We start from the raw sequence: 22,315 nt of genomic DNA on the forward strand, positions 1-22,315 counted from the left end.
CTGATTAACCCATTCTGACCTGAGATCAGATTCTAAAAATGTCAGTCGTTCTTAGATTTTTCAAAAAATAGCAGACCTACAAGCTCGTAGCGCGCCACTCGGTGGCGCGCTATGAGCTTGTAGATCTGCTATTTTTCAATAGGTAAAGCATAACATGATGCTAACACCAAAATGGGTGCCCGGTCAGAATGGGTTAATGTCACAGTTGATTTGAGGGGGAGGGCCAGAGTGAAAGCATGCGTAGTGTCAGCTCCTCACAGTAGAGACAGGGCCTTGTTTTTTTGTGTCCCTTCTCATCTGGTAGCAACTATACGCAGTAAAACACTCAGTGATATGAGGATTTACTGTGTATTAACTGTGTAGCTACCACTACTGGTAAAGGGGGGGGGGGGACTAAAAAGACACTAGACCAGATTTGCAGCCCATGCACTTCCAGCTCACCACTTAAATACCCCCACTGCCGCTAAACAGGGAAATGTATCAACGCTCGCGACTCGCAAAAAAAAGAGGCAAATTCCTCGAGAACAAATCAAACGCAACACGCAGCTTTGCCACCGAATGTGTGATATTGGCTGATGAAATTATCTCGCAAAAAACACCCTTTATGATTCAAGAGCTGCCAAAGATGTCGTCTGTGCAACGGAGTGGTGCGGGGAGGGGGGGGGGGGGGGGGGGGGGGCGGATTGACCCTACTGCGAGCGCATACTTAAGGAAGCTACGTGTGAAGGTCATGTGACGCATGGTGGAAGGCGACACAACGTGGCATCCCAGAGTGCATCCACTAACAGCGTCCACTCCATTACGACATTAGCGCCCAACGTTTTGACATTTGTCTTCATTATTATCAATGAACAGGGGCGATTGAGCCACCAGCACGCTCCATTACCCTCCTTCATTGCACGCTCGCACGGCTGAAATCACGCATTAGGACGGATACAACACCAAACGACGAGTTAGAAGGGTCGAGGAGGCGCAGCCTAGTTATTTAGGGAGGCAAAGGGTGGAGGGGTGTGGCCTGGGTATAGGGGGGTCGGTTGATGCATACTGTAGGCAGTCGCATTGCTATTAAACCAACCATTAAGTAAGTAGCCTTGCCAAGCCGTAGGGCAGAAGCCCATCGCCTGTTTTTGTAGCGTGAGGCAGCTGGATGTACAACCCCTGGACATGACGCTATAGTACAGTATGTCGCAGGAACTTACCCCCAATCCAACCCTTCTGTGGAGACTATAACCCTGCCCATCAAGAGGAACAAGACCTCTCACATTTCCAGATGTTCCGAGTAGGGACACAGGACTGACTGTGAACGAACTTGATGTGGCAATGAGACAACAGAGACCAGTGGAAGCAGCTTGTGTCGCACATCTGGAGGGCACTCGAAGGATGATGATGACGAGCAAACCCTATTGTGTGTACATTTAGTTGCCCGGAGTCCCCCAGGGGTCTACAAGGCCACGCTCTCTCTGTTGGCCTCTGAATAGGGCAGAGTAGGAAGACAGTGACGCAGCTACAGCACACCTTGGGAAGAGAAGCTCATTTCAATCGGTATAATTAGCCCATGGTAATGGAATAAGTCAGTGGCGCTAACACCTTCACTTAAGAGAAGTCGATCTGAATTTGAGGGAGTTTATTAAAGCTTAGAAATAATGGGAAAGAGAGAGGTGGTTTTTTTTTGGGGGGGGGGGGGATCGTAAGGGATGGTGGGCGGGGGGGTTGAAGAGCTCAGCCTAAATTAACAGTTAATCAGGAGCATGCGTTGGAAGTTCGACTTGGAAGACTAGAAGCAGATTGTGAGATCAGTTGGAGCCGGTCAGAGAGCACATCTTTGCTCTCTCTCTTACTTCTACTCTGTGTGTGTGAGTGCTGTTTCATGGGTAGAAGCCAGGGGATGCTAGAGCTGTATGCTCTACGCCTCACTAAAGACCCACATGGTCTGAAGTCCTGCAGCCGACATCACTCTGTGAGGGGAATGGAGCCGGGCTCTAACCACGTTACCTGGTGAGACCCGATTAACCGCAGGTTGCCGGACGTCCTCATTAGAGCCGCTACGCTACGTGGGCTCGCTCCCCTCTGGAGGGTTTCGGCCGCGGCCAAACGCACTAAGATAACTACGGCTAGGAGAGGGGTGTGGTGAGGAGATAATCACAGACAGAGATCTCTCTCCGGGAGCACCCAAATGCATGCTGTGTACCGAGGGGGGCGGTGGGGATGATGTGTGTGCAGTGTCTGTGGGGTGGGGGGGGGGTCACTCATTTACCCAGCCGTCTGGCTGACTCACCTGGAGTGATGGGGGGGAAGAGACGTCAGGAAGGCAGGCTGCTATTTCACGGCCTGTTAAGCGCTAATGCTGCAACACGCCCCCGCGCACCAATTTTAGGGAACAGGGAGCATTACCACCGTCCGACTCAAGGTTCTGTCCGTCTGGACGGTGGACTTGGCGGCGAGGAGGGGTGTGTGTGTGTGAAAGGGGAGGACATTAGGGAGGAGGAGACGAAGGAAGTGTGAAGAAGAGGAGACAGACAGAGAGAGAGGGGGGGGGGGGGGGGGTGAGTTCAGAAAGAACGAGACAGTGAGAGGAATTAACAGACTGAGAAAGGAGAGGGAGACAGAGAGAGGGAGGGGGGAGAGAGCTGGCTCAGCAGCATGGAGCCAACAGGACAACACCAGTGGTGCAGGCTGACATCCACTCCCGCCACGCTAGGCTGCTTTTCCTGTCCTCTCGCTGGGCCCCCTGAAGGCCCCACAGTCCTGCCCTCAATGCCTCTCCTCTCCCCTCGCCGCGGAGACACTAAGCATGGCTCGCTCCCCCAACCTCCCACAACACTTGTCCTCTAATTCCCACCACAGTGGGTCGGCCGGGTCCCATTTGTGGGTCACTGACCCATTTTTATGGATCCCTTTATTTTTGTTGGTTTCCTACATCAATTTGTTTTGAATTATTGTTATTATTTCAAAACATTAAAAATACATTCCCAGGAAAAGCTTAATTTTCCAATTTACCTAAAAATACCGACGGGGAGTCTCTAATACCAAAAGGCACCGTCGGGACGGCCGGGGTGACGAGTCAGCGTGGCTGAACACCAGAAGGAATCTCCCAGCAACTGCGATAAGGTTCTGGCCGAGGCTTTGTTCCGACATGCTGCAGGCAAAACCCATTTATTTCTCAAATCTGATCTTATAGGACTGACCGTCCAGTAACACTTCATGTTATTCGTGTATTCAGTCATTGTCAACCTATATCTGCTTTGGTTACTGATAACGACGTACCGGTACATATAAAGGCATACAGGCGTGCGTGAGTAATGCTTAACTTATAGGCCTACTAGCCCATCAACTGGCTCAGCGTCACACTGCAAAACATTGAGAGCTTTGTATATCGGCAAAAACTATCCAGTGGTCGTAAAGGTAATCACATTGTTTTACTTTACATACTGCAATGTAGAAATACTGAATTTCGTGCAAGTACAGAAGTATCGGAATTAAAGATTTACTTGAGTAAAAGGTATCAAAATGTATGTATAAAAGTATATATTCATTATGTAGAATGTCCCATTTCACAAGTTTTCAAATGTATGAAATATATAAAAATGATTTGTTTGTTTTGTAATAATTAAGTAAGTAAGTGAGTGAGTGAGTGAGAAAGGCTTATTCAGCCAGGGTGGTGGAGTCTATCCCCGTTCCAATGCGCTAGACAACTTCAAGCCGTGCTCCTCATACGCTGAGTAAAGTAAAAGTACAAAAACTACAGTACTTGAGTAAATGTAACTAGTTACTTTCCACCACTGCAGCCATGTACCTGTCTAAATACTTCCTTAATGTTAACAAAGTCCACGCCCACAACACCAGAGGGAGTGCAACAAACCATGTACAACCCAGATTCGGCACAAACAAGGGACTAAATTATTTTTCACTCACAGTTAACAGTCTTTGTATTGAGTTTGTGCTTGAAATGTACTGTAATTCTGCAAACTGTTAATAAATATTTCAATCAATCAATCATTCAAAACCATCTTTAGAAATCAGGTTTCCGACGTGAGTGGATTCAGCCTCCGAAAGTGTCCAAAAGCTACTAACTATTATGCTGGTATACAGATGACCGTTAGAGCATGGTGTGCCCGCTGTGTCCCTCCTGAGCTGCAGGCAAAAGGTCAAGTCATTCACACGTGTTTACAGTAACCATGGCTGAACGTGACTGATGGCTCACACATCCCATTCTGGAAGCACCGACGTGATGGATCACCCCTCCCTTCTGCTCCCAGGATCCTGGGCCGTGTGTGTGTGTGTGTGTGTGTGTGTGTTGGGGGAAGGGGTTACTGTGTACAAGGAGGGGAGGAGGATGTTGCATACACTGTGAGCATGCAGGTCTCACATGGCTGAAAGGCAAACACAGACATGTGCACGTGCGTGCATGCACAAAAAACAGCACTGTCTCAGCAATGACCTGACATATTTTAGCCTGTGCGCTCACGCGTGCGTGCACGCGCACGCATGTGTGTGTGTGTGTGTGTGTATGTGTAAATGTAAATGATTTTAAGGTCCGAGTCGATGACATAGTATAATCTCTAGCAAAGAAGAGGTCACATATCTAGGATGTATCCTTGACAATAAACTGACAGCATGGCAACTGATAGCATGGCAACAAGGGCGAGCAAAAGAGTAAATCAAAGGACAAGATTGCAACTTTCCTGTTCATATAAAACAATTATGCAGCTTCAGGCTTGGAGTTACAGGGTTAGGACTAGGCATTTAGACGTTAAAGTTTAGGGGTTGGAGTTAGGCCTAATTCATGCTTGTGTCAAGTTGTGAGCAGTATAAAATATATACAATAAAGTAACACAGTAACTTCCTATACGTTTTAGGGTTTAATTTAAAAACTGGGGGTGAGAAAATGTGCGCTCGTCTGTGTGTGTGTGTGTGTGTGTGTCTAAGTGTACAGTACAGTACAGTACAGTACAGTACAGTACAGTACAGTACAGTACAGTACAGTACAGTACAGTACAGTACAGTACAGTACAGTACAGTACAGATCAAGGAGAAGTGAGCCACAGGGCTCACCGCTCCTCGTGTCCTTAATGGACAAAACGTTTGCTTTAATACCCACGCATTACTCAGCGCGTGTGTCAGTGTGTTTGACTTTAGGTGTCAAGGAAATCTAATTTCCCAGCACACCTCCCAGGGAGGGGGATATGGGACCTGTTGGAGGCAGCGTCGCTGCGTCATATTAATATTATTAAAGGCGGGCTGAGGGGAATAACTAAACTGTGACGGGACAAAATGCTTCAGCGGGACGTCCATGTTAGACGTACAGCCGAGTTATCGGAACACTGCGGGGCCGGAGACAAAACTGTGCGCCGAGCGAAAGGGAGAGGCCATTTTCTCTCCGAGTGACAAAATATGTGCGGCACAAACAGAGAACTGAGCTCCTGTCGGGAGAATGTCTGAGCTTTGTCTTTGTCACACTGAGCGACATCCACTCACAGCGCCACGTCCCAGACGCGCATGCCGCTTTGAGTGTGAGCATTATGTGTGCCTGCGTGTATGTGTGTGTGCGTGTATGTGTATGTGTATGTGTGTGTGTGTGTGTGTGTGTAAATGTGCGAGTGTGGACAGACACACAGAGGACGATAATATTTCTTGGTCCCACGTAGCCTACAGGTCAGGGTTTAAATGCTAGTGGCGTAGCCCGCAAAACCAACAAGTATAGGAGAATGTGGCCGTGTTGCCCGTTCTCATGTGGGGGAAGTTGGGGGTGCGGGGGAGAGGGGACGCTGTCGATAAATCAGCCAGGATGCCAGCCGTCGTCGAGGCAGCGCCAATTTCAGCTGCAGGCAAAAGGTGAAGCCGGGTGGGCCGTGATGTGCCCGGTGCCTTTACGGCGACTGGGCCGGTATGAGGGGAGACACGGAGCTCGTTCCGGCGGCACGGCTCTGAGCCGGGAAGATTAATGTAGGCTCTCTGGAGCAGAGGCAACATCCACTGCCTTAATAAGGTACAAACAATCGGTTCCACTCGGCTGCCTTCCCTGGGAAAACTATTGTTGTGCTGCATTGTTTCTCTGTGCCACTCCAGGGAGACAGCGAGCCCCGGCTTCAGCAAGTGACTGTCTCCATTACAGCCGGGGGACGGATCACCACCAGCAGACCGGGCGTTTGTTGCATGCCAGGGGCCCGGCGGGCTCCCTTTCCCTTCCACTCAGCACAACACAACACACCACACCACACCACACTTCCACTCACCTCCACTCCCTGCACTTTCAGCTTCATGTGATCCTCCCGCGTGGTTTTTCCGTCTTTCCTCTTCTTCCAGCAGTAGCCATCCTTTCTGTACTTCACCTTCTTCCTGTTGTACAATATCATGGACCCATTCTGTGGCCTGGAGAAGAGAAGAGAAGAGAAGAGAAGAGAAGAGAAGAGAAGAGAAGAGAAGAGAAGATAATCATTCCTTCAGTGCGGTACAGTGCATATAGGGAGTCATTTTAAATACAAAGAGACGTGACAGCGGTCTCCTGCAGACAGAAATGCACCAGTGACTTAGATGATAAGACTTCTTTATGGTGTTATGCAGCATTGCTATGCACAGTTTGACAAAGAACAAAGTGGCATCCTTCAGCATGCGTTGCTTCCAATGAGCAGCGTTTGTCTGCGTGTCGCTAAAGTGACACCAACGCTTCCCTTCTGTTGTTATTTTTCCTCTCTTCCCCCCTGAGTACATGATGTGAAGGCCGCTGTGTGAAGGCAAGCTTTGGCAGGGGAGGGCTTCGTCCTCCCTTCATCTCTCATCGTTCCCTGTTAACCACTTTAAACCTGAAGAGTCCTTATTTTGGACATGATAGGTGGGGGTAAATACAAATATGTGTACTCATTGATTTAATTATAACTAGAACAATTCCCTATGTGTGCAGCATGTCACGATGCAACAGGCTATAGCTTGTAGATTGTTCTGTAGCTTGCTCCCAGCCCCCGCCCCCCCTATCCGCTGTACAACAAAGTATAAAATATGCCTTATAAGTGGTTAAATGAGTTGTGGTTGTATAGGGAGTCCCTCGAGGGGGGGGGGGGGGGGGTGATTCCTTCCACACACTGTCCCATTCATAATTCATAATTCATTCTCCCTCCACCAGACCACAGCCTGTTGGCTCATAATGATAGAATGTAGCCTAACTATTTGATGATAATCTGCGTCTCTGTTTCCATTTGTTACACCATGCAGGAAGACTTAAACACCAACACTCAGCTCATCATAAAACATTTACCACTTGACCATTAAACGAGAAGTTGTTCAACATGGACCGCACACACGCACGCGCGCGCGTGTGTGTGTGTACTCCCACACGCATACTTGGCTGATTAAGTGTACTAATGAATCCACATACAGGCTCCACCCTGTACACATGAGACCACACTGACATTCTCATGTGTGCATCCGTATAATGTGCATATAATGACACACGCACGCATGCTCACACACACACACACACACACACACACACACGTGCACGCGTACACACACACACGTGCACGACTGCACATACACACGCACGCACGTCATACACAAAGCAACAAGCGCTGCCTCCGACCTCCAAAACCAAAACGGAGACAAACAACAATGCATGCTTGTTTTTCATTGTGTCTCTTATTGTTACATTGTATTGTTTTTGTTGTTTTATATCATTTATTTTCCTTCTTGCCTGGCTGTTTTATTTATAACGCCGCATGTATCATTTTGCAGGGCATGCTCAGAGGGGCCCGGGCCGTCTGTTTACCTAGGTATCGCTCATCAATCATTTCCCTTTGGCCGGATCTCAGGGGCCAACCGGGAGGGAGGGGAGGGGAGGGCGGGGTGAGGGGGTGGGGTCCCTGCAGTCCCCGCACCGTGGCCCCTGACAGCCCCCAATAATGAGAGACGCCACTCATACGCCGACACGCTCACTCTGCCCCTCTCTCTCTCTCTCTCTCTCTCTCTCATCTCACCGCCAGTCAGCTTGAATTGCATGCGTCCTGCAGGGAATGGTTTCCTCCTCCTCCTCTCCATCTCACACACTTGTTTCATTTGTCTCTCTAGGTCCCTCTCCTCTCCTCTCCTCTCCTCTCCTCTCCTCATCCCTCCTCCCTCTCCCCTCCCCTCCCCTCCCCTCCCCTCCCAGGGAGATACTAGACAGTACATTTAACGGTCTGTTTGAGAACTTGAGAACTGCTACAGCTGCTGTATATCCATTCCAGACTGTATACGGAGATGTTTACAACGTGCATGCATAATGTCAGCTGGTATCATTAGCGTATGACTCTAAGCCTATAGCCTATAGCTCCTATACAAAACATACAGCCTATCCCTAAACCTAAACCTAGAACCTTTAATACACTGTTTCACAAACACTGCAGGGTTTGTGGTCACAGACAAATTCTCAGGTTCAATGTGTGCATAATGCCCCTGAATTTCCTTAAATATTGAGAAATGGAAAACACTTTTTCTGGAAAGTCGTTTGAAGGTCTTTTGCACGTGTGATTTTGACGAAGTTTTATTTCAAACTTAATTTAACCAAGGCAAGTGATTAAAGAACACATTCTTATTCATGACGGTGGCCTATAGCAAAAGACAAATCCTCCCTTGGGAGGAGGAGGACGGGATGGATGAGGCCTGTTCGTTGTTATGCTGTGCCAGTTGAACATCCACCTCCAGATCCATGACACGGGGCTATCGTTTTGTCTCCTTAAATAGTAACAACAAAAAAAGCGACAAACAAAATACAGGGCACGTGCTTCTTAAAATGTAGTCCCAGCTTTGACAACAAAGATGGGCGCACAGATGAGATAAGGCACAAAATCAAATGACATGGAGGGGTTATCTGCCTCCCTCCAGAGCACTGGAAATTGGGGTGAGGCTTCGGTGTCAGAGGCTGCACGATGTATTTATCTGCCTCCTCGCGCCAAAACTTACTCGCTCAGCTATTTTCCCCCCTTCTTTTCTCTTTTACAGTATAGGGAGATATAATGCACTGTTACAGTATATATGGAGAGGAGATACTAATGCACTGATATATGGAGAGGACAAATCCTGAACATCTCACAGTAGGCAGTGATGGAACATGTATGTTAGGTGTGTTACAGGTAAACTTATGTTTTACTTATAAGTAAAAGTATCAATACAGCAATCTACAAATACTCTGTTACAAGCAAAATTTGAGAATTAAACATGTTTTGAAAATAGCATGTATATCTACGTACAAGCTCCTGCATGTGAGCTTGTAGATTGGCTGTTTCCAAGTAGCCAAAGTATAGGGCTGAAGTGGTTAATGGATACAAATAGTTTAAGAAACTACCGGTACTAAAGTTTTCACATGTAGTAAAAGTAAAATAATAGAGTAAATGGAGTAGAAGTAAAACTATTGAACATTGGAAATACTACAGCAAAGTAAAAAATGTGAGTGTTGCAACTCCGTGTGGGAGTTCCCGGGGGGGGGGGGGGTTCCAGACCCACATGAACACACTCAGGGTGCCGGCGAGCCGCCCCGCGTCCGAAACGGTTGAGAAATGACAGAGTTACCGTGTGCCGCTCCCTCTACTGTACCCTCTACTGTACTGTACTGTCACTGTACTGTACTTGCACACCCAAAATCATACAGTTAATATGTGCGTGCGTGTTAGGTTGCGCACAGGTGGTGAAAAACAACCATGCTGTTTTCGTGCTCATAGCCAGCCAGGCAGGCACCCAACCACCCAACCACCCAACCACCCAACCACCCAGCCAGCCAGCCAGCCAGCCAGCCAGCCAGCCAGCCAGCCAGCCACCCACACACATAACTCCGTAAGGAGTACTTGTACATGTTCATGTACTTTACAAGGTCTGTGAAGAACACACCAGTCAGAGAAGAAAACGTACTGGTATACGTTAAAGTAATGCATGCTCACCCATGCCCTCTCTCTCTCTCTCTCTCTGTGTCTCTGTCTGTCTCTCTCTCTCCCCCTCCCCCCTCCCCATAGCAGCTCTCTCTCTCTTGTCATCTCCCTACCTCTGTGTACTTAGGCCTTTCAATTAATCTTATCAGAATTATACACAACATTTATTAAGTGACGGTGGGCAAAGTGCTAACCGTGCTGTTATCAAAGATGCGTGACAGGAGGCTCTCTGTCTCACCGCCAGACCTTAAATGTGTCCGACGATTAATATGGAAATGCGGGCCTCTGACACGTGCCGCACGACCCCAACCCCAATCCCCCCCCCCCCACCCCGTTCCCATCTTCGGGGCCCTGTAGCGATAATAAGCTTTACCCTCAGCGTGGCGTTATATGTCTTGGCCGGTTCCTTAAGGAATCGTTCATTTACCCAGATAATGGCATTCGCTCAATCAGGTTTGTTCATTTTGAGAAAAGTGAGGGGGAGAGATATGAGGTCGGCGCTCTGATGAGAATCCACAATGAGAGGCGGAGGAGAGCGGCACGCTGCCCCTGTCTGGCCACGCAGCAGGGCTGGAAACAGTATCCTTTATACTTAAGTAGAAGTATCTGCCCCTGTCTGGCCACGCAGCAGGGCTGGAAACAGTATCATTTATACTTAAGTAGAAGTATCTGCCCCTGTCTGGCCACGCAGCAGGGCTGGAAGCAGTATCATTTATACTTAAGTAGAAGTATCTGCCCCTGTCTGGCCACGCAGCAGGGCTGGAAACAGTATCATTTATACTTAAGTAGAAGTATCTGCCCCTGTCTGGCCACGCAGCAGGGCTGGAAACAGTATCATTTATACTCTAGTAGAAGTATCAATACTGTCATTTAGAAATGCTCTGTTACACGTGAAAGTCTGGGATTAAAAACGTATACTAGTAAAAGTAGAAATGTATTGGAATTAAAATGAGCTGTAAGTGCCAAAAGTAGAAAGTACTCACTATGCATAATGCCCCTTTTCAAATTTTAAAATGTATAAAATATCTTTTGAAAATAGCCGATCTACAAGCTCACAATGCGTCGTGTCGCGACGCATTGTGAGCTTGTAGATCGACTATTTTCAAATGGCCAAGAGCTGAAGTGGCTAATGTATGTTTTGTAATAATAATCAAAGTAACTAAAGTACCGGTATTCAAATAAATGTAGTGGAGTAAAATACCATATTTGCCTCTGAGATGTTGTGGAGTACAAGCAAAAGTGTTGGAAATTGGAAATACTCAACTAAAGTACCTCAAATACCTCAAAATTGTACTACTTTAGTAAATAGTTAGTTAGTTAGTTTCCACCACTGCAGCTCCCAGGCTCAGCATGGCCCTGATGGGTCTATGGAAGAACAGAGAAATGAAACTACAGAGTCTATGGAACTACAGTCTATGGAACTACAGAGTCTATGGAACTACAGAGTATAGAGGAACTACAGAGTATATGGAACTACAGAGTATAGAGGAACTACAGAGTCTATGGAACTACAGACAGACAGACACAGACAGACAGACACTGTAGTGTAGACAGTCAGTCAGTCAGAGACAGAGTCATCAGTATAAGTCATCGGAAAAAAAGATAGAAAGTTCTTCTTATAAGTTTTAGGCATTTCAGCACATACACATTTACCCATGAGCGACTTTCATTTTGACAAGTGTGAAATGACAGTACATTACCCTTACAGCAGGGCATAAGCACAATGTAGTCAGGATTCTTTCTTTTTTAATCCCACGTGTGTCACGTTCCGTGACCTGTTCTGTCAACCTGCTGTGATTTCATACAGTATGTTCCTTGTTTCTTTTGGGTTTTACTTTTGTGTACCTTTTATTTTGTATAGTATCTAGTCTCTAGTGTCTCTTGGTTTCCTGTGTTGCTCATGTTTACCTGCCTTGTCTAACCTTGTGATTAGTGTAGTTTTCTCCACCTGTGTCCAGTTAGTCCTTGTCTATTTATATGCCCTTGTGTTTTCAGTTCTCTGTTGGTTCGTTGCATATTGTCACGGTGAGTAGTGAGTACTTTGTTCTTGACTCCTCGTTTGCCCAGTCTTCAGATCCCCCTAGTTTTCCCACTATAGTGTTTTCCCTTTGTTCTCCTTGTGTTCTGACTACCAGTATTTTGACCTTTGCCTGGCCTTTGATTACTGCCTACTCCTCCTGTTTGGTGAATAAATACTTTCATTTGAACTGAGCTGCCTCTACCTCTCATCTTGCGCTCTGTGACACCACGATTTTGTTCGATTCACCCGGTGCCAATTGCGCTACTCTCTCCCTCTGACGACGTGGGGAGAGCCCCGAACTGATATCATGATTCCTTTAATGCATGAGGAGTGAGAAGGCCGCTAGTTATCACCTGCCAGGGGGAAGTTTCCCAGGTAGGACGCAACGAGTGGAAGGAACACGTTATTCCAACCAGTTCCACACTGAAAGGCCCCTTCGCCAACCCCATATAGGGTATGGGCGCTGATGACGCGGAGGAGAGAACACACCCCCAGCGCCCACAGCGTCCCCAGCGGGAATCAAACCCGGGACCTTCTAGCTGTGAGACGACAGCGCTACCGACTACTCCACCTTGACCCCAATGTAGTCAAGGGATATTCCACCACGCCTTAAGCCCAAACCAGGCCGATCCGCTGCGTCTCAGGAGCGGACATGCACATAATATAACTGAAGGCACTGGAGCAACTAGGACGATCTGAGCCTTTTTATTAGGATAACAGGCTGCAGAAGAAACACTACGAGGTACACATTAAACCTAGCATCATGTCTAAAAAATGTGCTATCTAAACAACATTCTTAACATTTGTGGACAGGCACAGACTAAGCAACACATATCTCATAGTATAAGTGGGATCTAATGAGAAAGATGGGCTGAAAAGAAGCTTTCTTCTCTAGCTGTGCTCTTCTCTGCATGGTGAACTCTCTCTCTCACTGCTAAAATATTCAACAAACATCTATTGATCACAATGAGATCTTTTTTTTCCCTTTCTGTGTGAACATTATCATTAAGCAGAACAAAGGAATTGGATTAGTGCGCAATTGCATAGCCAGTGCCTTGGCAATCAATACTGTAGGCTATGTATTCATGGGGTAATAAGCAAAATCAAAGCCTGTCTCTTCATATATAAAACACAATGAACCTTAGAGCCTCTATAGTCTGGGCCGAATATTTGGCACAAATAGCAGATCTGCAAGTGTGCAGTACGTGTGAGCTTGTGATTTGGTGTATAGAGGGACAGAAAAGGAGGGGCAGAAATACGGACCCCCGGGGGACCCTGGTCAACTAAGAATGTAGGGTATTAGTGGTTGAAACGCACGTGGAACTGCTTCGCCTAATAAATCGTATACCAAGTGCGACGGCGATGTATAAATCCAGGCGCGAGACAAGTACACCGCACTTTAAATAGGCGCCCTGGCTTATAAAGCCAGGAATTCTGTGCTCCTGGATGTATTCTTGTCAATAGGGTTGCAGAAAATGAAATATTTCTGTGTTGGTGAACCAGAATAGCTGTAATAGCCGGGGCCCTATAAACCCCTCCTCCTCCCCCTGCCCACTCTACCCTATTCCCTACGACGCCCTGGCTTTGATTAATACCACACTGGCTGTTTTTCTCCTCAGCCCTCGACTATGGTTATGGAGCTGGGAGAGAGGAGAGGAGAGGAGAGGAGAGGAGAGGAGAGGAGAGGAGAGGAGAGGAGAGGAGAGGAGAGGAGAGGAGAGGAGAGGAGAGGAGAGGAGAGGAGAGGAGAGGAGAGGAGAGGAGAGGAGAGGAGAGGAGAGGAGAGGAGAGGGTGGAAGTAAACAAGTGGAGAAGAGATAAAAAGAGATGCGTGGGAGAAGGAGAATGCGTAGGAGGAGAGGGGGGTGCGTCGGAGGAGATGAAGGTATGAGTTGGAGAGGGCCTGAGCTGCCGTGGTCTTTGAAGATCAGGAGGGGTTGTACTGGTTTGTGGCCCGGAGTAGCCCAGGAGGGAGGTGCTATACCTGCCGCTCTCAATTACCCATCACAGCCCTCACGGAGTCTTGGTCTTAACCCCTCTGCGCACACGTGAGCACACGCGCGCACACACACACACACACACACACACACACACACACACACACAAATAAACCTGTGCTTTCAGTACGTACGCCCGTGGAACTGTCAAAACAGTGGCAAGGTGTTGCCACATATAATATAATTACACTTCAAGAGAAGGTGCTCCATTAGATGACACCTCATCTCAGTGCTGTGTGCGGCGTGTGTGTGCGTGTGTGTGCGTGTGTGTGTGTGTGTGTGTCTGCAGACAGAGAGAGAGAGAGAGACACGCTGCTGGGATCTCCTATCAGGTCGCATCACGTGCGATTGATGACTGGCAGATAAGCCGCTCCCTCCAGCCCCGTCTGCCGCCGAACACATCAGGAAGTCGGGACGTTCGCTAAAAAACTACTTTAAATGTAAATCTTGCCACGGTGTGCCGCGCCGGATTGAGATTCATGGCCCGGTGCGCGCCGCGCCGCGCCGCACGCAACGCCGTCTGCTCCTTGGTCTCACCTGAGTTCAGCGCTGGGGAAAGGACTCAATTGTTATACTTAAGTAGAAGTATCAATGCTGCCATGTAGAAGTACTCCGATACAAGTAGGAATTCCAAATGCGCTTGAGTAAAAAAGTACAAAAGTATTGGTGTCAAAATGTACATAAAGTACCAACAGTAAAGGTAGTCATAATGCAGAATGTCTCATTTCAAGTTTTCAAATAGCAAAATAGCAGATTGGCTATAGTAGAATATTTGCCTCTGAGTAGAAGTAAATGTACCTCAACATTGTACTTAAGTACAGCACGTATGTATTTAATTAGTTTCTTTCCACTACTGGGGGCGCGTTCCTCTCCGGAGAGACCCCGGCCTGCCACAGAGCCTGTCGTTAACCCAGTCACGGACCCCCGTCCTGCCGCTGCCTCGCCACAGAGCCTGTCACTAACCCAGTCACGGTCCGGCCGGCACCACCTTCATTACACCGCGTTGGGGACGTGTGTGTGTGTGTGTGTGTGTGTGTGTGCGCCGCGCCAGCGGCTAATTAGGTGTGCGCGGGAACTATAACGAGGGGGCGGTAGAGGATGTGGGTAAAAGGTCGCCGAAAGTTTGTTCAAACACGGCGACGCCACATCATGGTCACACCCCGTTCACCCTGAAACTAAAGTTTCACTGAACAGGGTTCCTGACATGTCCAGGAGGGAGAACAGGTTCATGACATGTCCAGGAGGGAGAACAGGTTCATGACATGAATAGGGACAGCGGTGCATGTGGTCAACGGTGACACAGCAAGGGACGAGTGAGTTGGCTCATGTTTCTCTACGCCACCGCGGTGACGATCGCTACAGAGCTCCTGGCCCCAACGAACCCCCTCGGCCCGCCCCGCCCCGCTGCCTTTGAGCACCAAACAGATGCTCCTCCCGTGCTTATCTCAACTGAAGGGGGGGAAAAAATAACATCACAGACAATTTACAAAGAACATAAATTACGCGTGCCGCTACACTCCGCCGTCTGTGTGTCCCTGCAAGACCTTGTATACGGAGGATAAGGGTGGGTGAGGCGGGAGTGGGTGGAGAGAGAGTCCATTGCTCTTATCAGGCCCAGGGCAGCGCTGCGGAGTGAGAAGGGAGAGGTTGATGACTGTGTTGATGTGCTGGTGATAGCACTAAGCTGGTTCCATGCACATTTCAGCCCATTGAGGCAGACAGCTGCCCAGGCATGCAGGGCTCAGAGCTCAGGCCTTCCAAACGGACACGTCGTCTCACACCTCAGTGTGATGGTTCTCTATCCTCCGCTCAGCGCCACGGCCAACGTGCTTAAGGCTAATAATGGCTGATTTATACTTAGGCTGCACCACTGGCGCCACGCACCAAAATAGACCATCTATACAAGCTCAGGGACACGGCGCGGCGGCACAATGCGTTGTGAGCTTGTAGAACTGTCAGGACACACCGGCGCGTGGCTAAGTATAAATGGGGCTTAACTTTAAGCTTAGGCCCGGGCGCACAATGAGACGCACCGACGAAGGACTGATGCTTCTATATTCTGTAGAACATTTTGGCTATGCAGACATTTCTCATTCACTGTGAATTTGTGTGAAGTTGTGTGAAGTTGTGTGTATGTGTGTGTGTGTGTGTGTGTGTGTGTGTGTGTGTGTGTGTTATGTGCGCGCGCGCGTGCGTGTGCGTGCGTCACCAATATGCATGACGGTGTTGAAATGTTTATGGCTTTGAAATTCCTGCTCAAAAAGGCTTTCACATTCTATATGCAGTCCAGGTTATTTCCAGTCCTTTCATGTGTGTGCATATGCTGTATGTTTACCATGCAGGTTCGTGACTATGATGATTCACGCCTCGCGGCCTCGCGGCTAATCTTCACAAATCATCCTCCAGTGGAGTCACGGCACATTATAAATAAAAGGTGCCATCAGGAGGGAGAGAGAGGCCGACTCCTACTGGCTACTATAGTCAAGGTGCCATCAGGAAGGAGAGAGAGACCGACTCCCACTGGCTACTATAGTCAAGGTGCCATCAGGAAGGAGAGAGAGACCGACTCCCACTGGTTACTATAGTCAAGGTGCCATCAGGAAGGAGAGAGAGACCGACTCCTACTGGCTACTATAGTCAAGGTGCCATCAGGAAGGAGAGAGAGACCGACTCCCACTGGCTACTATAGTCAAGGTACCATCAGGAAGGAGAGAGAGACCGACTCCTACTGGCTACTATAGTCAAGGTGCCATCAGGAAGGAGAGAGAGACCGACTCCCACTGGCTACTATAGTCAAGGTGCCATCAGGAAGGAGAGAGAGACCGACTCCTACTGGCTACTATCGTCAAGGTGCCATCAGGAAGGAGAGAGAGACCGACTCCTACTGGCTACTATCGTCGGCGTGCGTTAAGTCCCGCTAGCAGTGCCTTACTATGACATTCTGTAAAGAGGATGCTTTTGTACTTTCAATAATGCATGCGGGCGACGGGGGGAAATTGCATGCAGCCTTATTTTATGTAGCGGGACAGAGATATAGGCTCTCTCATTCTCTCTCTCACACACGCGCGAAAAGAGAAAATACTAATGCAATTAAATCTAAGCCGAGCTTGGCCGAGCGAGTGAGGGAAAGGTCAGGCCTTAGTTCCCCGCCTTCCATCAGAATGAAATACGGCGGCCATATTAACCCATTCCCTCCCGTTACCATATAGGATTAGGCGCTAACGGGAGGCCAGTGCCAGTGAAATGCGTGACATAAACAGAGAAGAAGCAGCATTATCCGACCGAGCCGGAAGTGATTGTCCTCCATTACTAATCACTATAGTGTACTAATCACTATAGTGTCCTAGTCGTACTAATCACTATAGTGTCCTAGTCGTACTAATCACTATAGTGTCCTAGTCGTACTAATCACTATAGTGTCGTAGTCGTACTAATCACTATAGTGTCCTAGTCGTACTAATCACTATAGTGTCCTAGTCGTACTAATCACTATAGTGTCCTAGTCGTACTAATCACTATAGTGTCCTAGTCGTACTAATCACTATAGTGTCCTAGTCGTACTAATCACTATAGTGTCCTAGTCGTACTAATCACTATAGTGTCCTAGTCGTACTAATCACTAGTCGTACTAATCACTATAGTGTCCTATAGTCGTACTAATCACTATAGTGTCCTAGTCGTACTAATCACTTTTCAAGAATGAAATACGGCGGCCATATTAACCCATTCCCTCCCGTTACCATATAGGATTAGGCGCTAACGGGAGGCCAGTGCCAGTGAAATGCGTGACATAAACAGAGAAGAAGCAGCATTATCCGACCGAGCCGGAAGTGATTGTCCTCCATTACTAATCACTATAGTGTACTAATCACTATAGTGTCCTAGTCGTACTAATCACTATAGTGTCCTAGTCGTACTAATCACTATAGTGTCCTAGTCGTACTAATCACTATAGTGTCCTAGTCGTACTAATCACTATAGTGTCCTAGTCGTACTAATCACTATAGTGTCCTAGTCGTACTAATCACTATAGTGTCCTAGTCGTACTAATCACTAGTCGTACTAATCACTATAGTGTCCTATAGTCGTACTAATCACTATAGTGTCCTAGTCGTACTAATCACTATAGTGTCCTATAGTCGTACTAATCACTATAGTGTCCTATAGTCGTACTAATCACTATAGTGTCCTAGTCGTACTAATCACTATAGTGTCCTATAGTCGTACTAATCACTATAGTGTCCTAGTCGTACTAATCACTATAGTGTCCTATAGTCGTACTAATCACTATAGTGTCCTATAGTCGTACTAAACACTATAGTGTCCTATAGTCGTACTAATCACTATAGTGTCCTAGTCGTACTAATCACTATAGTGTCCTAGTCGTACTAATCACTATAGTGTCCTAGTCGTACTAATCACTATAGTGTCCTAGTCGTACTAATCACTAGTCGTACTAATCACTATAGTGTCCTAGTCGTACTAATCACTAGTCGTACTAATCACTATAGTGTCCTAGTCGTACTAATCACTATAGTGTCCTATAGTCGTACTAATCACTATAGTGTCCTAGTCGTACTAATCACTATAGTGTCCTAGTCATACTAATCACTAGTCGTACTAATCACTATAGTGTCCTAGTCGTACTAATCACTATAGTGTCCTAGTCATACTAATCACTAGTCGTACTAATCACTATAGTGTCCTAGTCGTACTAATCACTATAGTGTCCTATAGTCGTACTAATCACTATAGTGTCCTATAGTCGTACTAATCACTATAGTGTCCTAGTCGTACTAATCACTATAGTGTCCTAGTCGTACTAATCACTATAGTGTCCTAGTCGTACTAATCACTATAGTGTCCTAGTCGTACTAATCACTATAGTGTCCTAGTCGTACTAATCACTATAGTGTCCTAGTCGTACTAATCACTATAGTGTCCTAGTCGTACTAATCACTATAGTGTCCTAGTCGTACTAATCACTAGTCGTACTAATCACTATAGTGTCCTAGTCGTACTAATCACTATAGTGTCCTAGTCGTACTAATCACTATAGTGTCCTAGTCGTACTAATCACTAGTCGTACTAATCACTATAGTGTCCTATAGTCGTACTAATCACTATAGTGTCCTAGTCGTACTAATCACTATAGTGTCCTAGTCATACTAATCACTATAGTGTCCTAGTCGTACTAATCACTATAGTGTCCTAGTCGTACTAATCACTATAGTGTCCTAGTCGTACTAATCACTATAGTGTCCTAGTCGTACTAATCACTATAGTGTCCTAGTCGTACTAATCACTATAGTGTCCTAGTCGTACTAATCACTATAGTGTCCTAGTCGTACTAATCACTATAGTGTCCTATAGTCGTACTAATCACTATAGTGTCCTAGTCGTACTAATCACTATAGTGTCCTATAGTCGTACTAATCACTATAGTGTCCTATAGTCGTACTAATCACTATAGTGTCCTAGTCGTACTAATCACTATAGTGTCCTAGTCGTACTAATCACTATAGTGGCCTAGTCGTACTAATCACTATAGTGTCCTAGTCGTACTAATCACTATAGTGGCCTAGTCGTACTAATCACTATAGTGTCCTAGTCATACTAATCACTATAGTGTCCTAGTCGTACTAATCACTATAGTGTCCTATAGTCGTACTAATCACTATAGTGGCCTAGTCGTACTAATCACTATAGTGTCCTAGTCATACTAATCACTATAGTGTCCTAGTCGTACTAATCACTATAGTGTCCTAGTCGTACTAATCACTATAGTGTCCTAGTCGTACTAATCACTATAGTGTCCTATAGTCGTACTAATCACTATAGTGTCCTAGTCGTACTAATCACTATAGTGTCCTAGTCGTACTAATCACTATAGTGTCCTAGTCGTACTAATCACTAGTCGTACTAATCACTATAGTGTCCTAGTCGTACTAATCACTAGTCGTACTAATCACTATAGTGTCCTAGTCGTACTAATCACTAGTCGTACTAATCACTATAGTGTCCTAGTCGTACTAATCACTAGTCGTACTAATCACTATAGTGTCCTAGTCGTACTAATCACTATAGTGTCCTAGTCGTACTAATCACTATAGTGTCCTAGTCGTACTAATCACTATAGTGTCCTAGTCGTACTAATCACTATAGTGTCCTAGTCGTACTAATCACTATAGTGTCCTATAGTCGTACTAATCACTATAGTGTCCTAGTCGTACTAATCACTAGTCGTACTAATCACTATAGTGTCCTAGTCGTACTAATCACTAGTCGTACTAATCACTATAGTGTCCTAGTCGTACTAATCACTATAGTGTCCTATAGTCGTACTAATCACTATAGTGTCCTAGTCGTACTAATCACTATAGTGTCCTAGTCATACTAATCACTAGTCGTACTAATCACTATAGTGTCCTAGTCGTACTAATCACTATAGTGTCCTAGTCATACTAATCACTAGTCGTACTAATCACTATAGTGTCCTAGTCGTACTAATCACTATAGTGTCCTATAGTCGTACTAATCACTATAGTGTCCTATAGTCGTACTAATCACTATAGTGTCCTATAGTCGTACTAATCACTATAGTGTCCTATAGTCGTACTAATCACTATAGTGTCCTAGCCGTACTAATCACTATAGTGTCCTATAGTCGTACTAATCACTATAGTGTCCTATAGTCGTACTAATCACTATAGTGTCCTAGTCGTACTAATCACTATAGTGTCTTAGTCGTACTAATCACTATAGTGTCCTAGTCGTACTAATCACTATAGTGTCCTAGTCGTACTAATCACTATAGTGTCCTAGTCGTACTAATCACTATAGTGTCCTAGTCGTACTAATCACTATTGTGTCCTAGTCGTACTAATCACTATAGTGTCCTAGTCGTACTAATCACTATAGTGTCCTAGTCGTACTAATCACTATAGTGTCCTAGTCGTACTAATCACTAGTCGTACTAATCACTATAGTGTCCTAGTCGTACTAATCACTATAGTGTCCTAGTCGTACTAATCACTATAGTGTCCTAGTCGTACTAATCACTATAGTGTCCTAGTCGTACTAATCACTATAGTGTCCTAGTCGTACTAATCACTATAGTGTCCTAGTCGTACTAATCACTATAGTGTCCTAGTCGTACTAATCACTATAGTGTCCTAGTCGTACTAATCACTATAGTGTCCTAGTCGTACTAATCACTATAGTGTCCTAGTCGTACTAATCACTATAGTGTCCTAGTCGTACTAATCACTATAGTGTCCTATAGTCGTACTAATCACTATAGTGTCCTAGTCGTACTAATCACTATAGTGTCCTATAGTCATACTAATCACTATAGTGTCCTATAGTCGTACTAATCACTATAGTGTCCTAGTCGTACTAATCACTATAGTGTCCTAGTCATACTAATCACTATAGTGTCCTAGTCGTACTAATCACTATAGTGTCCTATAGTCATACTAATCACTATAGTGGCCTAGTCGTACTAATCACTATAGTGTCCTAGACATACTAATCACTATAGTGTCCTAGTCGTACTAATCACTATAGTGTCCTAGTCGTACTAATCACTATAGTGTCCTAGTCGTACTAATCACTATAGTGTCCTATAGTCGTACTAATCACTATAGTGTCCTAGTCGTACTAATCACTATAGTGTCCTAGTCGTACTAATCACTATAGTGTCCTAGTCGTACTAATCACTAGTCGTACTAATCACTATAGTGTCCTAGTCGTACTAATCACTAGTCGTACTAATCACTATAGTGTCCTAGTCGTACTAATCACTAGTCGTACTAATCACTATAGTGTCCTAGTCGTACTAATCACTATAGTGTCCTAGTCGTACTAATCACTATAGTGTCCTAGTCGTACTAATCCCCTCGGAGGGATCCTTGAAGGACCGCCCACACGGCCGTCGCGCTCCGTGCCACGTGGCGGGACAAATGGAAAGCCAAGTGTTTGGGGAGCAACGCCACGCTGCGATTTAGCAAGTAAGATTATTGATGAAAGAACGGTATAGTGGCGGACAGAAGATCAAACTGTAGATGGAAAAAAAACCTTGGAGCCAATAACAGTAAAGCTGTCGGCAGGGAAGAGGGAGAACGCACAGGAGGAAGTGTACTTTACTGTGGCTCCGCTGACAGGCCGAGGTGCATCTCCTTATTACACTCAATAACCCCCAGACTTTCTGCACATATCTCTCCTTCCACTCAGCGTGAACTGGTATTATTTAACTTGTACATCAATATGAATGATTTTTCTTCCCTCTTCTTTCCGTGGTAACAGAAAAGTGCTTAGGTAAAAAAATAGAAAGAAACATAAACACAGAAGTTTACTCCACCTGGAAGTTCCCAGTTGTGTAAAGTAAGTATTTACTTATGTACTGT

At 46.1% G+C, this 22,315-nt stretch overlaps 1 protein-coding gene across 1 annotated transcript in view; it reads right to left on the reverse strand.

Annotated features, from left to right (window-relative positions):
* Positions 1-22,315, reverse strand: part of camta1a (calmodulin binding transcription activator 1a) — a gene marked incomplete at both ends in the record, with an annotated part of 412,052 nt that overhangs the window by 171,389 nt on the left and 218,348 nt on the right. Inside the window, one exon of the mRNA XM_080762953.1 lies at positions 6,234-6,369. Coding sequence (XP_080619079.1) covers positions 6,234-6,369 — 136 coding nt within the window. The remainder of the gene's footprint in view (positions 1-6,233; positions 6,370-22,315) is intronic.

The sequence above is a fragment of the Protomyctophum bolini genome, assembly GCF_963924005.1.
Source record: "Protomyctophum bolini genome assembly, chromosome: 5".
NCBI lineage: Eukaryota > Metazoa > Chordata > Actinopteri > Myctophiformes > Myctophidae > Protomyctophum > Protomyctophum bolini.